This window comes from Phaseolus vulgaris, chromosome 1 (genome assembly GCF_000499845.2).
Source record: "Phaseolus vulgaris cultivar G19833 chromosome 1, P. vulgaris v2.0, whole genome shotgun sequence".
Lineage (NCBI taxonomy): Eukaryota > Viridiplantae > Streptophyta > Magnoliopsida > Fabales > Fabaceae > Phaseolus > Phaseolus vulgaris.
This window is the reverse complement of record NC_023759.2, coordinates 41,802,091-41,824,782: the sequence shown is the minus strand read 5'-3', so window position 1 is coordinate 41,824,782 and position 22,692 is coordinate 41,802,091. Positions and strand designations below refer to the sequence as shown.

Below are 22,692 nucleotides of genomic sequence, written 5' to 3'. Positions count from 1 at the left end.
TAAACATTCCACGCCTTGCTTCTTAGTAGTAGTCCCTCCATTATTTTTTAAATATCATAAATTTGAAATATTTTTGTTTCTATTTAACTTTCATTTTCAAATTTTAAAATAACATTGATTACTTTCTTATCATTTAAAACATCACCTTTCACCCAATTTTTAATTAGTTTACGCATTTATTGTGACAGAAAAAACACCTTACAAAATAATGAAGGAGCAACATTTAAAAGTATAGGCAAATGAATAAAATTAAGCAGAAAAAATTAAAATATCTGTTCTCTGACAATTCTGGTAATTAATATGAACTAAAATGCTTAGATAAGTAAGATTGAGTTAATAAAAATGCATGAGGCATGGGTATAGAAAGCATGGAAGAAAATTCAGAGACACAGTGTACAGATAAAAACTACATGACAACATTAATCCAAACACCACCACACTATCACATTCACAAAAGAATCAAAAAATGCACCAACACAAACCACTCCACAATGGAAGCTTGTCTAACATACACGAGTGACAACCCTGTCTATCTAAAACCTTGTCTCATATTCACTCCCTTATCCAGCATAACTAAATTTCACATCAATTGTATTGTACCCTTCTTGAAGCTACTCGATTTGCTGAGCCAGAATCCTGAGCATAGCCCCCACAATTCCAGTAGCTACCAACACTGCCTATGACAGGCATCTCATCTCTTGGTGAACAAGAAGCTGAAAACTGTTTAAGCTCTTCAACTGTCAATGCACCTAAAATAGGCCTATCTTCATGACTCGCCACAGTATTTGAGCCATGTGAGCTACTCCTCTCTGGGGTACCCGCATACAAACCCTTGCTAACAGGTGTAGTTTCTGAAGAAGCCAACCAATTTGAAAGGCTAGCATCAACTGCGATTTCCCGGTTCAACTTCTTAGGTGATGCAGCACCAAATGCAGCTCGGGACTCTTGATTCAAAACCAAATTTTCCTTCTGAGACACTAATGGCTGTGCTCTTTTAGCCTTAACTGCTTTCCATTGAGTTAGGTTCTCCACAGGGTTCAACACAGAATGAACATACACACTCCTATCTCGAACATTGGGGTTCAACCCAATTGACTTCACATCCTTATCATACACTGGCATTGGACTTTCCACCTCTCCAACAAACCCTTGATTATCATCATTTCTTGACCTTGGGTATACTATTCCATCTTCAAAGTCCTCCCCTATTTCATCATACTCTTCTCCCATGTCACTATCACCACCATCATCCTCATCCTCATCAGTGATATCACTATCCCAATTCTCCATTGCTGCATCTTCATCATCACTGCATGTGCAATCGTGGTACCTATGATTTGTTGGGTAAGACCCGGTTGAAGTAACCGAACTTTCTTCAGAGTAAGACCTTGTTTGGCTTAACTTTTCAACCAAAGGTCTTTTTTCTTCACTCTTCTCTGTTTGGAAATCAACAACTTCATCTGGCTCGTACGTTTTCACATTGACATCAAAAGTCACCTTCTTTTTGGGGCTCACGTTTAGCTTCTCCAAAGGTTTAGCCCTACATCCAAACCCATTTATCTAAATCATAAACTTCAACTCCAAAATCAAACATGCTTTCTTGTGGACAAAAATAGAACATTACAAACTCAATTAGTCAACTACTTACTGTACTTCTTGTACCACCATTTTGGAGTAATCCTGCACAGAACACACCGTTGGTTGCTCTAACCTGTCTTTAGCATTTCGCTGCAACAACATTGAAAAGACTCAATGAGGTTAGAGAAACGTTCATCTATTAAGCCTGTTAATCCAAACAATATAAAAAAACAAAACCCACATACATTAAACTATTGTTTATGCTTTCATCTAATCAAAATTGAAAGTCTATCTCCATAATACACATAATCCTTTCATGCAAATCTTTATTACACATACAACCCAAATAAAACATTCATTCTAATTGAATAACACTAGATTCAGCACCTAAAATCTAAGTTTTGGCTTAAATAAAAGGCCAAAAATAGGAGGTGCAAGTGTAAAACTTTAAAACAAATGAGGCCTTTTACGTGCAATTTATGAGGAACCAAACAAAAGGGTAACTAAATTATATAAAAAAAAAAAAAAAAAAAAAAAAGCTTGGAGAAGAGAAGGTGAAGGGTTAGTTACGTGGTGATGGTGAGCCTTGCGCCTGGGCTTCGTGCCTGTGGAGGAACCAAAGCAATGAAGAAAGCAACCCATTGTGACAACAGATCTGTGTGTTCCCTTCCGAGGTTTCACAACAACAATGCTAAGGCAAAGGGGTTGGTCTTCATGTCATGCCACCTTCCACTATCCACAAGACAAACGCAGAGGAAGTGGACATTGTAACGCTCTCTCAATAAATATGTAGCAATAATATTTGTTTTATTTGTTTATTATTAAAAGGAAAAGGTGGGAAGTGACCGTTGTGATGACAGGCTGTAATGTTTTAAGTACCACATCGAATGCAGTTTTGTTTTGTTGTTTTGTGTGAAGCTGAACCAGAGACACAGAGGTTGATCGTTTGGCTCAAGAAACGCTGCAAAGTGAAAAACTTGTAATAGTAGTTATGATTAATAGTTGTCGGAGTCAATTTTTTCATTTTTTTTTTTTGAATAGTTTATACTCATTTATACAAAAACAGCTGAACTTATTGAAACAACCCATACAAATTTAAAACAGTAGTTGTGGTCGTCTTCATCATATTACATTTATTGTAAAATTACTAGTTACTCTCTCAACTTATTTATATAAATACATCTTAACTAGCTTTATTTTATTTAAAAGTATTTTTCTTAAAATATATTAGCTTTAGTTCATGTTTGACCTTTTATTGCATCATTAGGGGATCAATAAAATTTAATTAAATTCAGGTATCTGGTTTCTTTTATATATATATATATATATGAATCTTTTTATTAATGAGGAGGAAAGGATTAGCTTTTAAAAATTAGTTCATTTAAGATTAAAATATATTTGTGATTACCAATATATTTTGAAATGTAAGTTTAAAAGATAAAACTCGAATTTCAATTTAATAAATAGCACAAAAAAACAAAATCTTAATGGGGTGAGAGAGGCTCGAACTCTCGACCTCAGGATAACTCAGAAGCTATGAGACCTACGCGCTAGCCAACTGCGCCACCACCCCTTTTGTTAAATCATCTGAACTAAATATATTTATTTTATATTTAGTTGACATAGTTACTTGGGCCTTTAAAAGTTGGACTGACTGTTTAAATTCATTTACCTTTTTAGGTGGGAAATTCATCTTATACATCCATGCATTTCTTTCTCCATTCCATACTTAAAAAATACTTTTATTAAATTTATTTTAATTTCAGAATGTAGATTCGAAAACTTTCCAGAACTTAATTCTATAGATTAGTGAATATACACTTAAATTAATACATTATATTATGTTTAGTGGTGGTGAGTAGATTTGAGTGTTATAAATAAAAAAATTCTTTAATGAATAGTGATAAGCATTAGGTGTTCACTTAGTCACAAATTCATTTCAGTTTTTTTAGGCACTGTTAGTAGAGATTACTTACAAATTCAAGATTAGGGTCAACATGTTTATAAGTATTATTCTCCGTGGTTAGGTATGTATAGACAAAATGAGACAATTTTAGTTTATTTTTATCAGTTTATTATCAATTTGCTAAAAATAGATTGAGACATATACATTAACCTACGTTGATTAAATATTAGAAAAAATAATTTTATCATTTAAAATAATCCTACTCAATATCAAACAAAAATCTCTCTTATAAAAAATATTATTCTTAACAAACAAAGTCGTGTATATATAACCATTTATAAAAAAAAAATTAACCCTGATCTTAATTAACTGATTAATTAAAATTGTTTATAAGCATTAACCTTATAGTCAAACTATAACAATTTTTCATATTATGTTTTAAATTTTTTCTAAGACAGCCTGTTTTAATATTTTTTTTAAAGATAGTTAAGTTTTATATATCAAAAATTTGTTGAATAACCGGTTATAATTAAAATTTGTTGTATAACTTATTAGTTAAAAATCAATTTTAATTAAACACGATCGTAGAAACAAAGGTGTGATAGTTTCGGTATTACATTTTTATTAAATTTTGTTTTTTTAACTTAATAAGCATAATTTGATATAGTTTATAATGTTTTTTATTATTATGTAGTGAGATATGTTAATTTGTAAAAGAACCCTCTAAATAACATCTATAGTATTTTTTATTTGCATATATTTTTCTTTAAATGAAAAAGTAGTGTTGATCTTTAACTCCGAACTATTATATACATATTAATATTGGATATAATGAACCCTCTAATGATACTTTATTTTATTTAATCATCATTAACTAATAACTATGCATGTTTTTAGCCTTTGACGCCATGTACATGGTTGTATCCACACAACTCGTTAAAATAAATAAATAAAAACTCATTAATTTATAAACAGGAAGGACCTAAATTAAGATGGAAGCATATTAGTACAATTAGTAACTAATGACGGAAAGAGGACAAAATTAACATATCAAATGTTTCTTTAGTTAATGTATCAAAATCGCATTACCTTTGAAAAAATTAAATTTTAATGGTAATTGGTTTGTTTGACTTTTTTTGTATAATTAATTCATACAATTTAAAGTGCATGACAAAAGAACCCAACAAAATGTGTGTTTTATATTTTGGATTTGTTTGTTTGTTTAGCTAAGCCATTGAATGGTATTCCATCTTAACTGTATAAAATGCTGTTCATGAAAAGCTAAAAAGTTAACATCATTCTACAGCATGATGGCAATGGAAGAAGAAAAAGGGTTTGCAAGTAGTGGAAGAGAGGATGACTACACCAAAGATGGCACAGTGGACCTCAAAGGTAAACCAGTTTTAAGATCAAATACTGGAAGATGGAGAGCTTGTTCCTTCATTGTAGGTAAATGCAACTCATTTTTAATTTAACTTCCTTTAATTTTAGCCCTTTTCTTTAACTCATTCCTATTATTGTTTTGGATTGCCTCTTCCTTTTACTTTATTATATAAACAAATTGATGTTATACTTGGCAATATACACAAATTGTTTTAGGATGATGAGAGGAAAAGAAAAATAGAAAGAAATGAAGTTTGTTCTTGAAATAGAAAGTAAATATTTGAATTGATGATTGACTATGTTCTTACTTGCATAGTTTTAATAATTAATTGTAGGGTATGAAATGATTGAAAGAATGGCATACTATGGGATAGCATCAAATCTAGTGTTGTATCTAACAGAGAAGCTCCATGAGGGCACTGTCAAATCTTCAAAGAGTGTTACCAATTGGACTGGTGCAGTCTGGATCATGCCAGCTGCCGGAGCTTATATTGCCGATGCCTATCTTGGTCGCTATTGGACCTTTCTTATAGCATCAGCCATTTACCTTTTGGTATATATACATATATGAAACATCATTGTACCAAATTTTCCAACTATGTGTTTGATACATGTCAATCTTCTGAAAACACATAAATCTTATAAAGAGAATCATATTGATTGTGCTTCTGCATACTGCATGAAAGTATTACATGATCTCAGATTACTTGTGTCCGTATTCTCGTTTAATCTCTGTGTGACACATTACTGAGTTTTCCAATTATACGTCACATGGAGAATGTATGGACTATAATGGTTTTGATCCATGTAATAATTTTTCATGTTGTAGCATATCTTGCATTTTAACACTATAAAGGGAACATGGTCGTGTATTTTTGGTTGCAGGGAATGTGTTTGTTGACTCTAGCAGTGTCAGTACCAGGATTGAGACCACCAGCATGTGCTTCAGGCGTTGCAGACCAAGATTGCCCACAAGCATCGTCATTGCAAGTGGGAATTTTCTTCTTTGCCTTGTACATCATTGCAGCAGGCACAGGGGGGACCAAGCCCAACATTTCTACAATGGGAGCAGACCAATTTGACGAGTTTGAACCCAAAGAGAGGTCCCAAAAGCTTTCCTTCTACAATTGGTGGGTGTTCAATATTCTAATTGGAACCATTTCCGCCCAAACTCTCTTGGTTTACATACAAGACAGAGTTGGTTTTGAACTTGGTTATGGGATCCCAACCATTGGCCTAGCCTTTTCAATATTGATGTTTCTGCTAGGAACTCCTCTTTATAGGCATAGATTACCCTCAGGGAGCCCTTTAACCAGGATGGCCCAGGTACTTGTGTCTGCAGTGAGGAAGTGGAAGGTACATGTCCCAGATGATTTGAATGAGCTACATGAGCTCAGCATGGAAGAGTATTATGCAAGTAAAGGGAGAACAAGAATTTATCACAGTTCTTCATTAAGGCTAGTAATCAAATTTCTCTTCAAATTTACTGTCATTAATATCACAAACAGTTGGTGGGCATAAAGCAACCAAATTGACTGGCTCAGAATTATTTACTTTTTTCCAATGTTAAGGATGAAATTAACCTAATAAATTGGAAATTTTAAAGCTGAGGGTTAACTTTATTTTTTGTAATATGGAAAGATTAAACTGATTGATGGAACCAATATCAAAGTCACCGATTAGATAACAGTTGTGAACATACCTTCGAGATTTCTCTCTTTTTTTGTACTTATGAAGAATGATACTGCTTTCAATCACTTATCGTGAAGGTACTTTTGAAAGGAGTGCAATCAACATGTCTTCATTTGTCTTCTTTTTCAAGTTCCGTTGTATTGTTTTTGTGGTGTCAAACACTTGGTATGGATTATTTGAGTAAATTATATGTCTTTTTGTTTGAGTTGAAAGCACAGCAATCTTGTAACCTTGACACTGTGTGCAGATTCCTGGACAAAGCTGCAGTGAAGACAGGCGAAACATCACCATGGATGCTTTGTACTGTGACTCAAATTGAGGAAACCAAGCAAATGATGAAAATGGTTCCTATTTTGATTACTACATGCATTCCAAGCACCATAATAGCTCAAACCACCACACTCTTCATCAGACAAGGCACCACACTGGACAGGGGAATGGGACCCCATTTTAAAATTCCTCCAGCATGTCTCATAGCTTTTGTAAACATCTTCATGCTGATAAGCGTTGTGATCTATGACCGCCTTTTCGTTCCTGCAATCCGGCACTACACCAAGAACCCCAGAGGGATTTCCCTTCTGCAGAGACTTGGAATTGGCCTTGTGCTACATGTTATCATAATGCTCACTGCATGCTTTGTTGAGAGGAAGAGACTGAGTGTGGCAAGAGAAAACAACCTTTTAGGCCAGCTTGATAAAATTCCTCTAACCATTTTCATCCTCCTCCCTCAGTTTGCTTTGACAGGAATTGCTGATACCTTTGTTGATGTTGCTAAGTTGGAGTTCTTCTATGATCAAGCACCAGAAACCATGAAAAGTTTGGGAACGTCATATTTCACAACCACCTTGAGCATTGGAAATTTTCTTAATAGTTTTCTACTTTCAACTGTTGCTGATCTCACCCACAGACATGGTCACAAGAGTTGGATTTTGGATAATCTAAATGCCTCCCGTTTAGATTATTATTATGCATTCTTGGCCCTGCTAAGCGTAATCAACTTCTTTTGCTTTGTGGCTGTTGCCAAATTGTACGTCTATAATGGTGATGAAACACAAATCAGCATGGACTTGGATATGAACCCTAATACTAGAATAACCCCAAGTACCACACAACCAGATAACTGAAAGGAGAAAGGAACATTACGTACTTGCTGAAGAACTTTTAAGTATAAAAAATAAATATTCAATGTAGATCCAAAACTACACCTTAACATTTGTTATCAATTACTTTCATGTATCAAAAAAACACTCTCTTAAAATATGGTTGGAGAAAAACTATTTTTCATCATAATAAAATTTGTAAACTGACCAATTAATCACAAAACACAATATATTGTATTTCTAAAACATACAAAACCAATTGCTAATTTTTTCTTACTAGCAAAAACCGCGCATCTGTATTCATATTTTCTCTTTTACTCAACTTTCACGATGATAGTTAAAAATGAAGGTTATTTTATTTTATATGTAAGATTTAGTGTGGAAATGTGTGATAGTATCTCTTTCTTCTGATTGTTACCTTAAAATAAAGAATTAAGGAAAGAGTGAAATCATATAAAAACTGTATAATAATATTAATATTAATTTAAAAAATTAAAAAATAATATATTTTTTTAAGTAATTCATATCAAATGATAAAATACTTCATTATAATAATAAAATGAAATATTAAATAAGGGTAAAATCGAAAAAAATTTGTAAAAAAAAACACAATTATAATGGAGAATCCATATATATAGGAATAAATAAAATAGCATTTGTTATTTGTCATCAAATTAATAAGAAAATGACAATATATTACAATTTTAAATATATAATAACATCTATTATTTATCAATAAATTAATCATAAAACTACAATATCTTATTTCTAAAATATATAACAACAAAATCATCTTTCTTCTTTAATTTAATTTACCTTTTATTATAAAACTTTAAGTTGGTAAATTTCTTCTTAGTAATCATTAATCTGATAATCATATAATTATATCTAAGATCCTTACAAACATACCATGACCTATCCGGGTTATTACTATCTCTTTTTATAATACTTCTACGGTTAGGAATAATTTAAAATTTAAAATAATATTATAAAAGACTTGTTCCTCATTATCATAATATCTGTTATGATAATAAATTTAAATTATAAAAAACCTTTATCAAATAATTATTATATTAAAAAATATAAATTTGATATAGAAAAATATTTTATTCTTAAAAATACGAAGTCTTAGGGAATAAAGCATCTCTCTATTATTGGTACAAGGCTTCTGAAAATGTAAATAAATTAAAGTTGTTATTCATAAGATGTGATTCCCTTTTATCTGTTTATCATGTCCTTACGTATTTAACATTTTCGTTAATCATTTTGACAGTTCGCATGTAGAAAACGATATAGCCGACAAATTTTCCTTTTAATCATCGAAAAATATATATACACACACGTATATGTGTGGATGCATTTGCACAAAGAAAGTGCTTTCGGCACCTAAGTTGATAAGGAATGGCACTATGGAAATAAGAATGAAGATTCACAAAGTTTAAATATTTAGATAAGTGATTATTTAGTTTTGTATTGAATTAAAAAATATAATATTTATAGCTATTTACTTATAAATAAAATGCAAAGTAGATGTAAATGTAAAAAATATATATATTAAAAAATACTATAAGTCGATTTTCAATTTTTTTTATACACTTTTAAAAAAGAAATTTAATCATACACACAATGATTAATAAAAATATGAATAAAAATTAGAGGGAATAGTTTTTTTTTATAAATTGTTACTTTTCTTTGAACAAGTATTTACAACATTCATAAAAAATTAATTATTATATTTATTATTCTCAAATTAATAATTTAAATTATATAAAAAAAATCACTATTTTGAAAAAAAAAATTCTTTCCTTTTTGTCTATAAAATTTCCAAACCAAAGTTTCAAAAAATAAATTATTTCCAAAATATATAATTATTAATTTTGTTAACAAAATTTTCTTATTTACATTTTTTTAAAATTATTGCTTAGAATATATGTTTTTATAAATAATTATTTTTCTAAATTATTATATTCTAGATAATTTTTCAAGAAATAATTTTCCTTTAAATAATTAGTTTTTAAAAATCAAAATTACTAAGTTTCTTTCTTCATTTTTAAATATAAGATAAAATTAAGTTTAAAATGAAACCAAATTTTGAAGAGCTAAAGTAAATTGTATTATTTTGATAATTATTGGACACAATATACTATTTAAGTAAGTAATCGAAGTTAGGAAGCAAATTATAAAGATGATGAAAGTGTACTAATTGTATCAAAATTTGACATAAGACAATGGGATATAATAATGCAATTGATTAGTGAGTGAAAAGGGGAAAAGCATATAAGACATTGAGTGAGAGCCACTCTAATATAATTCAAAGGTGAAAACAAAAATACGTAAGAAAAGAAAGATAAGTGGCAGTAAGTAGAAACGAAATACATGTTGATTCCTTTTTTTGGAGTTAGATTTCTTTGCTAGTTAGCTCATGCAATTGGACAATCTACACAATTTGGTTGAGAAAGCTAAACTTCTGAAATCAGATTCCCCGCCTTCACTATATAAAAGGCTAAAAACTTGCACACAAAGAGACCCCAGAAAAACTCATGGCAATGATAGAAGAGAAAGGCCCTGCAAAAGGGAATGAAGATTACACTCAAGATGGCACAGTGGACCTAAAGGGTAGACCCGTTTTGAGAACAGAGACGGGAAAATGGAAAGCTTGTTCCTTCATAGTTGGTAATCCTTTTTCTTCTTATTCTTGATACAGTATGATGAATTGTTATCACTTGTGAACATGGGTTATGCATGGTTTTTTTATTTATAGGGTATGAAGTGTTTGAGAGGATGGCTTTCTATGGGATACAATCAAACCTAGTCATATATCTTACAAGGAACCTCCATGAGGGCACTGTCAAATCTTCCAACGACGTTAGCAACTGGGTTGGTTCGGTGTGGATGATGCCATTGGCAGGAGCTTACATAGCCGATGCTTTTCTTGGCAGATATAGAACCTTTGTAATTGCTTCATGCATTTATATTTTGGTATGAAACGTGACTTTTATTTCACCTTTGCGTGTTACATAGTATACTAGTCAACAAGAGTGGGAGTTGATAAACAACCTTGGATAAACATTGTGGTTTTGTATATATACATTATTATTGTTCGGGCTTAACTATGTTTTTACCTGTTTTTCCATGTTGTTTTTGGGCGTAGGGAATGTGTCTGTTGACACTAGCAGTTTCTGTACCAGCACTGAAGCCACCACGATGTGATGAAGGCAAGAATTGCCCACAGGCATCGTCATTGCAATATGGTTTCTTCTTAATGGCCCTTTATATCATTGCAATAGGCACAGGAGGGACGAAGCCTAACATTTCGACCATGGGAGCAGACCAATTTGATGAGTTCGAACCCAAAGAAAGAACCCATAAACTCTCCTTCTTCAATTGGTGGTTTTTTAGTATTTTCTTTGGTACCCTTTTCGCCAACACTTTCTTGGTTTACATACAAGAGCGTGTGGGTTGGAGCATTGGATATGGCCTTCCCACCCTTGGCCTTGCTGTTTCAGTATTGGTGTTTCTGGTAGGAACTCCATTTTATAGGCACAAACTGCCATCAGGTAGCCCAATAACAAGGATGCTTCAGGTCTATGTTGCTGCTGTGAGGAAGTGGAAGCTACGTGTTCCAGACGATCCAAAGGAGCTACATGAGCTCAGCATTGAAGAGTATGCAAGTAGTGGCAGAAACAGAATTGATTCGAGCTCTTCATTCAGGTTAAGCCCATCTTTTTATCCTTTCAAATTGTCTACAAACACTTCTTATCTCTCATCTTATAAAAAAAACATAGATTTTTAAAGAATGTCTGAATCCTAAACAAAATTGGTCTTTCCATAGATGTTTGTCTGAAATCGAAGGCAAAAATAAAAGCATGAAGCAAAAGTTTATTTGAGCCCTTTCAAAATTCAGTATATTTTTCCATGTGACGTGAATGATTTGCAGAGTTGTCTGGTTGCAGTTTTCTTGACAAAGCCTCTATAAAGAATGGTCAAACATCATTATGGATGCTTTGTACTGTGACACAAGTAGAGGAAACCAAGCAAATGACAAAACTGATTCCTGTGTTGCTTACAACGATTATCCCAAGCACCTTGATAGTTCAAGCGAGCACACTCTTTGTCAAACAAGGCACCACTCTAGACAGGAGAATGGGACCCAATTTTCATATTCCCCCGGCATGCCTCAATGCATTTGTAACTATCGCCATGCTCATAACGGTTGTTCTCTATGACCGTGTTTTTGTTCCTGCGATTCGCCACTACACAAAAAACCCAAGAGGGATCACAATGCTGCAGAGACTTGGCATTGGACTTGTCATACATGTCACCATAATGGTCATTGCATGCTTTGTTGAAAGAAAGAGACTTAAGGTGGCAAGAGAAAACCACCTCTTGCTCGAGCAAGATACAATTCCTCTCACAATTTTCATTCTCCTCCCTCAGTATGCTTTGGGAGGGGTTGCTGATAACTTCGTGGAAGTAGCCAAGATGGAGTTATTCTATGATCAAGCACCAGATGGCATGAAAAGTCTAGCAACATCATATTTCACAACCACCTTGGGTATTGGAAGCTTTCTCAGCAGTTTTCTTCTCTCAACTATTGCTCACATCACCAAGAGAAATGGCCACGGGGGTTGGATTTTGAACAATCTAAACATCTCCCGTTTAGATTATTATTATGCATTCATGGCCGTATTGAGCTTCCTCAACTTGCTCTGCTTTTTGGTTGTTGCCAAGTTCTTTGTCTATAATGCTGATGTAACACAAACCAAATCGGGCTTGGAGATGAACCCTGCATCCTCACAGCCACAGAACAATACTGAAATAAACCAAAGCACCCCGCCAACAGATGGCTGATCATTGGGAAAACACCATGTTTTCTCCTGCTATCAACCTTTTATGTATATAAAGGGTGCTTTAGATATCAGTTAGATGTATCTTCTCGTGACTCTTTCTTCACTTAGCCTTTCCTTGCTACTTACGCGCTTGGTTAAAGTGAAAAGCAGAGTTCTTTGACTGTTTAAGAGCATTAAAAAATCATGGGCAGTTTCACATCCATTATCACCGGTCTCTGCTGAGAAAATTTCCACCCATGTCTTTTCTTGCATGCAATCAGGATTAGACGGTTAATACTGTTACCTGAACAACATAAGAGCTATTGGAGTCGCTGACTTAAAAAACTTGAGCATTTAAAGTAGTAGGTCTCCTACAACAAAGGGTATGGGTTCTTTGAGAGAAAACCGAGATATCAGATCAAGATAACCAAGATCTTCTCGTAGCGATGAACAAGGAAAAGCACAAACCATAGCCAAATACATAACGTGAACCTAGATCATGAAAAATAAGTTTACACATCCTTAAACAATTAATCAAGTAATAATCAAACATTAAGATTAAGATGTATGTATGATATTTACGTTTATCAGTCAAATTAAAGTGCAACTAGATCATCTAACGCCAAAGAAATGATGGTATAAATTACATAACTCTAAGTCGTATCCAAATGAATTCAATTATAAATCCAGTTAAGACAATAATCAAAACTTACCTACAATTAAAAGAGTTAGAAATAACAATAAAATAAAAGGGTGTGTTGAGATTGTTGTGCTGAAAAAAAAAAGTAGATATTATAAAACACAGTAAAATGAAACCGGTTCACTATAAAGTTTATTCGACAATGAATTCGTCATTTATTTTCTTAATATTTTCACTCTTTCAATCCCATATAGTGTCAAACTTAATCGAACAAGCGTCAATCAAATTCAACATATTCTTATAAGCAAAAACAATTATGTATTCAGTATCTCACTAGTTTCAATATCTACTCGTGAGATATTTATCTTCTACCTCTTGAATTAAGCAAACAAGAGATTAATTAAGACTAAGCAAATTACCAAAAACTTCAATTAAAGAAAACAAACAAAATTTAAGTATTCTAAAACAATTTTTGACAAAACCAGATTAAGAATAAAACTTTATTGAACAAAAATCTCAAAATTCATTACGAAATTATAAGAGAATCAATCCCAAGGGATTTAGTCTTCTATACGGAGGAAAAACAAAGGATTACAAAAAAGAAAAATAAAGAAAACTAAGGAAACTCTAATAGTCTAGTATGCTCCGTTTTATGAACCCTAATCTAAAAACTTAATTTTTTTTTTCTCTTGAATGTGTGTCTTTTTATAGATTTCTTAGGTCCAAGGATTTCAAAAAAGTATTTTGTTTCAAATTTTATTCATAATTTATCAGTTTTCAACTTTTCAGAATTTTTGGATTCTTCTTTCCAACTTTTACTGCAACTCTATTTTTCATATCTTTGCAAAAGATTTGCTTCCAATTTTATTTCTAAGATATTGTAAATTTTATTCTCTTATTTTTCTTCTCAAACTTTGTTTTTTGTTTCCATTCAAGGAAGCAACTTGGACATTCGCATACGAGACACCTTGACAGTGGTAAACACTTCCTTCAAACCATCTATCTTGAGAAATATTATACAGTTTACCCTACAAATACAAAATTAACAGAAATAATGGTTAAAACCAAATAAACCCAATTAGATAAATTTTAACTAAAGCATCACAATTATTTATGATTAAAATTTTAAAGTGTGAATAAAATTATGTTCATTAATACACAAACCTCAATAATATAGGTTTATCTATGCAAAAGTTTATTATGACTATAAATAGGTTTACATTCTACACAAATGAAGAATCATCCGATAACATTTATTACTCAGACTTGAGATTGACTTGTTGTACAATTACCTACCATTTGCAACAACATTTATTACTCAGATTTGAAGATTGACTTAAGCCTCTTATTACCTTTTACAAGTACACCTCTCCTTTTCAAACTTATGACATTACAACATATATGTTGAGAGACGAAGACATCACACTAGCAATAATAGAGAATTACATATACATTCTACCGGAATGGAAGATTATTAAATAACATTTATTACTCATAATTGAAGATTGACTTGAGCATCCAATTACCTTTTGCAATTACATTCATTACGTATATCTATAAACTAATTTGAGCGCATGATTACCTTTTGTAAGTACATCACCCTTTCTCATACTTATAACATTGCAACATATACATCAAGAGACGAAGATACCGTGCTATCACTAAAAAAAAGAATTATATACAAAAGAGTCATTCTAAGTTCTTACAAAAACAGTTTGAAATTCCAACTCATACTTAAATTCAGTGTTAACATACCACAATTTCTTCTTTTAAGCATCTCCATTCTTAGAAAAATCACCTATTTGTTCTAAAATGGTCTACTGAAGAACAAATAAAAATAAGAATGTGGTAATAAGAACATAAATGTACCAAGAAAATTAGAGATGGTAATTAATAACATATTGTGAGAAAAATCGCATTTTCAATTTATGACAATGGTGAAAGTGTTATTGTAAATCAATCTTGCTTACAAACAAGTGTGTCTACTATTTGTGGTGAAAGAAAGTTGCGACATAGACCAAGAATTATTTCTCAAATACTAAAGGGGATAAGCTCCTTCTTCTTTATTTGTAGTTTGAATTTTGGATGGAACATGTAAGAACAATGACATAGAAGCAATGACGATCACTAGGTGTATACCTTGAATGAAATGGTTGATTAGAAGTTCAACTCACTAAGAAAAATTCTAGGATTAACTACTTATGAAAATATCCTAAAGAGAACTCAAGAAGATATATGACCAAAATTAGAAAGTGTAATAATTCTCATTTAAGTTAAGAAATATAAGAGAAAAATGCACACACTTGTTTATAACCCTAAAACTCGGCCAAGGAATAGAGAAAGTGAAAGGGAAAAATCAAGTTTGAAGGACTTGGGCGCCAAGACTAGTCACGCAAAGGTGTAGGAAGCACACCTGCTAACCCTAATTGACATGCTCAATCTCCTTGTGATCGATCAATTCAAATTGAATGTTTCTAAAAACAGTTGTTTTTTTCTTTTTGAACCCTTAACCCATTACAATAAATTAAACAAAATCCTATACATGATAGATCTTTCTTTTGCAGAGTGAACGCCCTATCAAATGAGAAACAAACTATCAGCTACACAATGCATTTTAGTTAACAAAAGGCTGCAATTTACATGCAGCAATTGATTCAAGAATCCACGTGTGACCAATCACTTGTAAAGTATTAGCAGCTAAATCCTCTGCGTCGTTTAGCCTTTGCCAGAGAATTGATACTTCTTCTCCCAACTTGCATCCTTGTGGGGGATCAAGGTTGTAAACAACCAGCAACTTCGAAGAATTCACTTTGCATTCCTGTCTTTCGGCTTCCAATTCTTCCTTGCTTCTCAAAACAGTGCCTCCACCCACTTCAATCAATTCTTCAAGATCTTCCTTATAAGTTGACACATAATCCCCAGAAAAATAAAATTTTAAGCTACTGAATAGCTTTGGCTCCTGTCATCACAACAATTAGAATATTATAATAGAACTCGAAGGTATTTCACAAGTAATTAACATCGAATTTCAACTGTTTTAAGCCCAAAATAACAAATTATAAACGTTGAAAGTCAACAGGTCACTACTGAGCTAAACATTAAATATAACCTTAACATATCTATCTAGATGTTTCAGATGTTGAAAAGGAAAATAAGTGGCATTCTACAAGTTACTTAATATTATAATTTTTGACAGAGCAAGAAAAACAAGTCATGCCTTCACAATTTACATGAACATAAGATGCGACTAGAATACTTACATTGGCCAATGCCCTAAGTCTGCCAGCTCTTGGGCCACCTTGACACCCTTGGTTGTCAACACCAATTTCATATGGTTGTTCTTCTACAGGATTTTTCTCTTCCATGCATGCTTTTATCCCTACATTAATAAAATACATGGTATTTACATAACTAGAAAAGATATGAATAAGCATGAAAAAAATGCTTATCAAGCACATTTGAAAAACATGTAAGACCAATATACATGCTTTAAATAGAAAAGTCCATTACATGCTGAAGCATAAGCAGAAATTTAAGTTTCAAGCACAAACACAAATCTCCCATGTTAGCAGACCACCTCGTGTAGGGGGTGACTAGGTGCCAAAGACATAAAATAAATAAGAGTGGCAAGGTTAAATCATTACAAATACTCTCCATTCCAATTTCCTTCTAACTACAACACACCCCTAAAGTCAAGAAACTACTGGGAGCCCTAAGATTACCAAAATCATCACACTAATAAAGGAGATATTATATTAGTAACTAACCAGATTTGACACCCAGTTTATGGTATTTCAAGATTTTCATGAGTAGAAAAATTAATGTCTTGTTACCACTAACAATATACAATATAGATCAAGAGTATTTTTACTTTAGGGGTCAATTAATAATATGTAAGGGGACACCAAAGCATCATATAGAACATAATTGACTTTGTTCTCATGTCTGCCAAAAAGCATGTCATCTTCCAAACTACAGCCCTCCAATTGAAGCCATTATTAAATACTCGCCAATATTTGTCCAAAATTATAAGATGAGTGTCAACTCAAATAAGCAACACTGAAATAAAAACTTAAAACTTACAATCCAATTTTAGAACCCATCGTCCATTTAGAATGGCCATGAGAACTTTCAATGTCCTTGAGCATGCTCCATTTGCATCAGTTGACGCAATTACATGTGTAACATTTGAGGTCCAGAATTTCGTCACAGTTGCACCAATCGTGCTTGCATAATCTATCAAAAGTACCTGCACCATCGATAAGGAAAAAAAAATGTCATATACCAAAGATTAAAACATTATGCATAAAGCACAGAATGATGCAATATGCTCCTCAATAAGCAAAAACACAAGTGTTATAAATAACCCTTCTATTAGCATCAGATTGTTCAACATGTCAAAAGATACAGTATCCATTCCCCAAGAAAGAAAAGCATTAAAAATATAAAGATAGCAAATAAACCCAATCACTGAAAGTAGACAACTTTCAAACTAACCTTTTCTTCATTTGATAAAGCAGATCCACAGAAAACCATATTTTTACAATCATCCTGTGAAGCTTCATGAGTATTTGAGTTGTGAGATGACCTGTATACAGGAGTTACTCAGTAATAGTGCCCAACCTTGACAAGAAAATTACACATAATTTACAAGAGTATTATGACAAACAAAACAGTGGTAAAAACATAACCCTGAAATCTACTATATAACAAATGGTTGAGTACAACATTTGAGCTCTGTATTAATTATGCGAAGTTCTCTAGTTTAGGAGGCAACCTATAATATTTATTATAATAGTAGAAAAACATTGAAAGACAAAGAAATGCATGAGATGCTTGAAATAGCACATGACAAGGAAGAAAACATACAGGTGAGACAAATTGGGATGCTTCCGAGCTGCCTGTTTCTTAGACCTAGATTTCTCACATGGAAATTTTACATTTGAATGGAGGGGACAGAGCAAAAGAAAGTCCTCCTGAACCAATGAATACCCCAAAAAAGTTTAGAGATATACAAAGAACGATGTATTTTTTTTTAAGTTCTATGCTTTAAAATGGAAAGAAAGTTACATGATCCCAACGACAAGTTGAGATGTCCATAGCACAAGGAACATGATAAGTTCTTCGGCATGATTTGACATAGCAACCAAGAGCTGCTCCCTTTAGATTACATTTACTGCATTTAAGTTTTGCTCCCCTGGCCAATTCTGCCTTCAGATTCTTAACCACTTCACCAGCAAAGTACACTTGTGGTGCCCTGGATTCCAAAAGTTTACCCCAAATTTATCAGAAAAATGCAAACAGAAAGGGAAAAGATACTAAAATGCACACTGGTTACAATGTAAATGTTTTGAACAAAACATGGTCAATCAAGATTCAATGCTGTTTTTAGGTGGCTCCACAAATCCAACCAATAAAAATGTAGACTAGAATGCTTTTGTAATGAGCAATGCATAGAAATATCAAGTTAACATACCAGTCAATACAACTTCTGTGCACAGGAATAACATTTGGCTTCATTGCTGCAACTCCACTAACTAAGTTTCCATTAGCATAATGCAGCATTGGTCCAGTAACCTACAAAAAATCACCATAAAGACCAAGAAATAGTTTCAGACATTTGTCAGTAAGCATATACAGCATGAGAATAACAGTTGGGATCAGGGAAAAGGGAATTGAAAACAATGGCTATAGTTGGTACACATCAAATATTACCTCGGAGGTTTTAGAAGATTGGCAAAATGAACAGATACTTCCAGTTGGAGAAAAGTCATTTGGAGCATCTATTGCCAATTGTGCACCGGGGTCCTTTCCAGATTTATGGACAATAATTTTCTGTCTCTTGGTATCCCTTTCAAGACCCTCAGTTTCAGAGGCTGAACTTTCTGACCTTAATTGTCCCATTTTCTCGTTCAATTTTACATTTCCTGTACTAGCTCTCTTTAAGGAAGAATTACCCAGTCTATCAGGAGGAGGTAATGGCTGAAATTAAGAGTTTGAGAATGAGAAACCAGGTTGATAAAGGATTGGACATACAGCAGATTTAACAGTGTATAAACAGAAAACCATAAATATGAGTGTTTTTTTACATGTTCACTGTCTTGATCACTGCAGTCATTATCTGAACCTTTGGTATCACAAAAAGGAGGGCTGTCTGGGGCTGACTGTGTCACTTGATTCACATCCATTTCCATATGGGAAGATAGCATCAGATTAGGCTTCCCTCTCCCATGAGACAACTCAAGCTCTTCAGCTCTATCATGCACTGCAATCTTGGATTTGAGATTCTTGACAACCCCAACCTTGTTCACATTAGGCAAATTCCGAGGAAGCTTGCCAGCTTTTATACTACTAGAAGTTGAATTAAGAACTGCTTGGCATGGCTCCAAAACCCTCTCATCACCTACATCAATAAGTTTAAATAAATATATATACATATATATAAACAATTCAGCTTCAAACAATGTATAGTTTTTTTAATCAATTAAAAAAGCTCTCCAAAAGTAAAATAACTTCACCAGACGAACGTTGCTGAAACAAACTAGCACAAAAGGTAGCCTCCAAGCTTCTATATATTGCTACCACATTCTCCACAAAAGTCACGTGCCTTACATCTGCCTCCCACAATCATCACATAAGAAATATAAGTATACATAATTCAAAACATAGAAAACATAGCTTAGACCATAACATAAACTGTTGAAAAGAAAAGAGGAAATCAAGAATTTGATCCTTCAAATATCGCGCTTTCTCCAAAATAATCTTATAAGATAAACAAAATTATGTAACTATCCTTATAATATTAAATATCTATCAATTTAGTTCACTTATTAACATATTTTACTGACCACCAATGACTAATTTGAAAGATTTTTCATTACTTGAAAAACTATTCAGTATCACTTATACTACAGGGTTTACTTATATAATTTGTTCAGTTTGAGAGCTGTAATAATTGTCTAGGAGTGAAATTGATAATTTATTTGAATAGGAAGAAAAACAGAGCGACAAACACACGCCGGTAGTTGATCATGCAGCACACACGCTAAACCTAACAGCAAATTACCTGTTTGAGCATACTTTGCATCACAAACAGCACATTCAGAACCAGCCCCAGCCGTTATGCAATCAGCTAAGCATGAACTGCCAAACACAAAATGTCCAAATATCAGTTTCATTGGTGAGAAAAGCCGTGCAAAAAAATGACCAACATATACAAACAATACAACAAAGGAAATGAAGTAACGAACTCGCAGAACAGGTGGTTGCAAGGCAGTAACACCGGCCTCTTGAACAAGCCCAGACTGCAAGATCCAGCGCCAACACAGACAACAACAACAACAACAGAAAATCCATTAAACAAACTAGCTGCTGAAAATAACAAAATTAATTTATGTGAGCTTAAGTAGCAGCACAAGCACGAAACTAATTTAAATTTAATCGATAAAATAATGAAATAAATAAAAAATTTGCAACTGTAAAGGCTAAGTTCGATTTAGAGAGTTTATAGTGGAAAGACAAAATTGACGAACCAGAGAGGGCACTTGAGTTCGAGAGCGAGCTTCTGGAAGTGAAGCATCCATGGATTGAGAAGCTTGGTTTTACCGGCGTTAGGTTTTGCGGAATCATCCATTTTTTTATGAAAAAAAAAAGAGAAGAGTTGAGAAAAAGAAGGTCGCGTGGAAGAGAAGAGTAGTGAGATTGGAGATTTTATTTCGTTTTCATGGGAGGCGGTCTTTTCAGAGATGATGTATGAGATGAAACGTGGATGGCTGAGATTTATTGACTAGAAGCTAGGGCGCGGCCATGTATTTGATTGGCGCCTTGCAACGATGACGTTTTCATTTGAAGTACTCGCGCCACTTTTTCTTTTCGCTCTTCGCTTTCTTTCAAGTTTTCGGTTTTGCCTTCCCCCCACACCCAACTCCATTTATTAGTGATTGTATTCTTAATAACTTTTTCATTTGGCTTAAATAATATTACTAACGTTCGTCTTCTTCCAAAAACTTAATATACGCACTAAATTAAGGGCGTACATTACTCAAATTTAAACAAATTTCATCACTTAATTCGATTATAAAATTTGAAACTAACTGAGTTTTTTTTTAAAATATATTGAATATGAAAACAAATAGTACCTACATCATATTTTCATAAATCAAAAACATAAAAAATGGAAATTAAATCAATAGAGTGACACGGTTTTTCTCATGCAAATTAAATCTATTTCTATATTAGATTTTTCTTAAAACCATCACATGTAGCATAACACTAATGTATATTGTCTATATCGAGCTTTTAAAGGTGGAATAGCTATTATATAATCATCTTAGTAGATCATACTATTTAATGTTGCTATTTTTTTATGGGTGTTATTTTTCTTAATAAGTCCTTCATAAATATGGATGTATGAGTGTTTGTGAAATAAATTTGATTATGATAGTTTTCCAAATCAAATTTTTAATGGTTTAATATCCTGTCTTAGACTTTATCTCGTGCACTTTTATTCTTAATTAACTTATTTATAGAATTTGTATAAACAAATACTAACTATTGTAAATTTTATCATTGGTTCAATTCAATATCAAATCTATTATTCAATGTGTGATGTGATAATGTTGTACCGGTCATACTCCAACTTTTAGTCTGTCAAATTCTTTAATTAGAAAGCAAGTGTTAAAGTCTTATCATACTCCACCGTTCAGTTGGCCAGATTCTTTAATTAAAAAGTGTTAAAGTTTCATTATACTCCACCGATCAGTCGATCAGATTTTATTTGTAATGATCCCGTTGCTTAAACTACTAAGTACAAACTTATCTTTCTACCTACTCGACGATCAAATATAGATTGTTGTACTCATTCTACACCCGGATATCGGTTTAAAGCGCGGTCTCTACACTCATCAATTGTTGAAAACAATTTGGACTAGGTTAACCAACTATTTTTAATAAAACAAGCAATCAAGACTAAAACACATATAATTCATATATTATGTTGATCGGTCCATCGGAAAGAAAAAATATTCAAGCCTACAAAAATATGTCCAAATTAAAATAAATTTGTTTCATGCCCACACCCCAGGCCCAGGATATTTTCACTTAAAGTGACTCTAATATCTCTTCAAAAGATGGCTTCGTCTCGTTGAGAGGGCGTTCACCACCAACTTCCTTTATCTCTTCATCAACACCTCCGCCGAGCAGCACTAATTTTCCTTCCACAACATTTTTTTCAATGTCGTATCGAGCATCTTCGGCAGGTATGTCGTGGAAGAAGGTCGCTTGCCGAAGACTTTGGCAGAAATATTCTTCACTTATACGAAGCATAAAAGACTGACACTTCTCCAACTCAACAGAAAGTGTTCTTTCCTTTTCTTCAGCTTCATATTTTACCTTCGCCAGCTCGGCCTTCTCTGCCTCGATCTCGGCTCTCAGGGCCTCTTGGGCCTTCTCAACCGCCAAATTATTTTGACGCATTTTTTCCTTGGACGCCTCCACTGCTGCTTTCAAAGAATTGGCCGACTTCGCCAACTCCGTTTTTAACTTGGGCATCATCACAGTTTTTGT

General features: G+C 33.0%; 4 protein-coding genes and 1 non-coding gene across 8 annotated transcripts; 2 read left to right on the top strand and 3 right to left on the bottom strand.

Annotated features, from left to right (window-relative positions):
• Positions 1 to 371: 371 nt before the first annotated feature.
• Positions 372 to 2,375, bottom strand: LOC137814317 (uncharacterized). Its single transcript, XM_068616988.1, has 3 exons — positions 2,149 to 2,375; positions 1,649 to 1,728; positions 372 to 1,540 (listed from the first exon to the last, which is right to left on the bottom strand). The coding sequence occupies exons 1-3, from the start codon at positions 2,218 to 2,220 to the stop codon at positions 586 to 588; spliced, it is 1,107 nt and encodes a 368-aa protein (XP_068473089.1). The 5' UTR covers positions 2,221 to 2,375; the 3' UTR covers positions 372 to 585.
• Positions 2,376 to 3,066: 691 nt separating this feature from the next.
• TRNAM-CAU (transfer RNA methionine (anticodon CAU)) lies at positions 3,067 to 3,151 on the bottom strand. Its single transcript is given in 2 exon segments — positions 3,067 to 3,102; positions 3,114 to 3,151. It is a non-coding gene; the product is annotated as a tRNA-Met (tRNA).
• Positions 3,152 to 4,733: 1,582 nt separating this feature from the next.
• On the top strand, positions 4,734 to 7,764 carry LOC137814314 (protein NRT1/ PTR FAMILY 5.2-like). Its single transcript, XM_068616984.1, has 4 exons — positions 4,734 to 4,933; positions 5,203 to 5,420; positions 5,753 to 6,324; positions 6,807 to 7,764. Exons 1-4 carry the CDS (start codon positions 4,792 to 4,794, stop codon positions 7,681 to 7,683), a joined length of 1,809 nt encoding a protein of 602 aa, XP_068473085.1. The 5' UTR covers positions 4,734 to 4,791; the 3' UTR covers positions 7,684 to 7,764.
• Positions 7,765 to 10,170: 2,406 nt separating this feature from the next.
• On the top strand, positions 10,171 to 12,667 carry LOC137814313 (protein NRT1/ PTR FAMILY 5.2-like). The gene is made up of 4 exons (XM_068616983.1): positions 10,171 to 10,332; positions 10,421 to 10,638; positions 10,811 to 11,370; positions 11,613 to 12,667. The coding sequence occupies exons 1-4, from the start codon at positions 10,200 to 10,202 to the stop codon at positions 12,508 to 12,510; spliced, it is 1,809 nt and encodes a 602-aa protein (XP_068473084.1). The 5' UTR covers positions 10,171 to 10,199; the 3' UTR covers positions 12,511 to 12,667.
• Positions 12,668 to 15,592: 2,925 nt separating this feature from the next.
• LOC137814312 (BRCA1-associated RING domain protein 1) lies at positions 15,593 to 21,072 on the bottom strand. Of its 4 annotated transcripts, none has more exons than XM_068616981.1 (13): positions 20,661 to 21,072; positions 20,379 to 20,432; positions 20,195 to 20,271; positions 19,647 to 19,742; positions 19,218 to 19,531; positions 18,844 to 19,110; positions 18,605 to 18,705; positions 18,199 to 18,385; positions 17,998 to 18,104; positions 17,626 to 17,716; positions 17,212 to 17,377; positions 16,389 to 16,507; positions 15,593 to 16,087 (listed from the first exon to the last, which is right to left on the bottom strand). In XM_068616981.1, the coding sequence occupies exons 1-13, from the start codon at positions 20,759 to 20,761 to the stop codon at positions 15,743 to 15,745; spliced, it is 2,025 nt and encodes a 674-aa protein (XP_068473082.1). In that variant the 5' UTR covers positions 20,762 to 21,072; the 3' UTR covers positions 15,593 to 15,742. The 4 variants fall into 4 exon arrangements, with proteins under 4 accessions (XP_068473082.1, XP_068473080.1, XP_068473081.1 ...); XM_068616979.1 differs by having other exon boundaries at positions 20,379 to 20,499; positions 20,661 to 21,027; XM_068616980.1 differs by having other exon boundaries at positions 19,656 to 19,742; positions 20,379 to 20,499; positions 20,661 to 20,877.
• Between the last annotated feature and the right edge of the window lie 1,620 nt (positions 21,073 to 22,692).

What these genes read in the sequence shown, in the direction of transcription:
- LOC137814317 (XM_068616988.1), bottom strand. Translation starts at nt 2,220, where the DNA reads ATGGGTTGCTTTCTTCATTGCTTTGGTTCCTCCACAGGCACGAAGCCC. An exon ending in GCAAGGCTCACCATCACCAC is followed by an intron (nt 1,729 to 2,148) that starts GTAACTAACCCT and finishes ATGTTGTTGCAG; the next exon opens with CGAAATGCTAAAGACAGGTT. An exon ending in ATGGTGGTACAAGAAGTACA is followed by an intron (nt 1,541 to 1,648) that starts GTAAGTAGTTGA and finishes GTTTGGATGTAG; the next exon opens with GGCTAAACCTTTGGAGAAGC.
- LOC137814314 (XM_068616984.1), top strand. Translation starts at nt 4,792, where the DNA reads ATGATGGCAATGGAAGAAGAAAAAGGGTTTGCAAGTAGTGGAAGAGAG. An exon ending in AGCTTGTTCCTTCATTGTAG is followed by an intron (nt 4,934 to 5,202) that starts GTAAATGCAACT and finishes AATTAATTGTAG; the next exon opens with GGTATGAAATGATTGAAAGA. An exon ending in CATCAGCCATTTACCTTTTG is followed by an intron (nt 5,421 to 5,752) that starts GTATATATACAT and finishes TTTTGGTTGCAG; the next exon opens with GGAATGTGTTTGTTGACTCT.
- LOC137814313 (XM_068616983.1), top strand. Translation starts at nt 10,200, where the DNA reads ATGGCAATGATAGAAGAGAAAGGCCCTGCAAAAGGGAATGAAGATTAC. An exon ending in AGCTTGTTCCTTCATAGTTG is followed by an intron (nt 10,333 to 10,420) that starts GTAATCCTTTTT and finishes TTTTATTTATAG; the next exon opens with GGTATGAAGTGTTTGAGAGG. An exon ending in GATTCGAGCTCTTCATTCAG is followed by an intron (nt 11,371 to 11,612) that starts GTTAAGCCCATC and finishes GTCTGGTTGCAG; the next exon opens with TTTTCTTGACAAAGCCTCTA.
- LOC137814312 (XM_068616979.1), bottom strand. Translation starts at nt 20,757, where the DNA reads ATGATTCCGCAAAACCTAACGCCGGTAAAACCAAGCTTCTCAATCCAT. An exon ending in TGCAAAGTATGCTCAAACAG is followed by an intron (nt 19,743 to 20,194) that starts GTAATTTGCTGT and finishes TGTGGGAGGCAG; the next exon opens with ATGTAAGGCACGTGACTTTT. An exon ending in GTGATCAAGACAGTGAACAT is followed by an intron (nt 19,111 to 19,217) that starts GTAAAAAAACAC and finishes TCTTAATTTCAG; the next exon opens with CCATTACCTCCTCCTGATAG.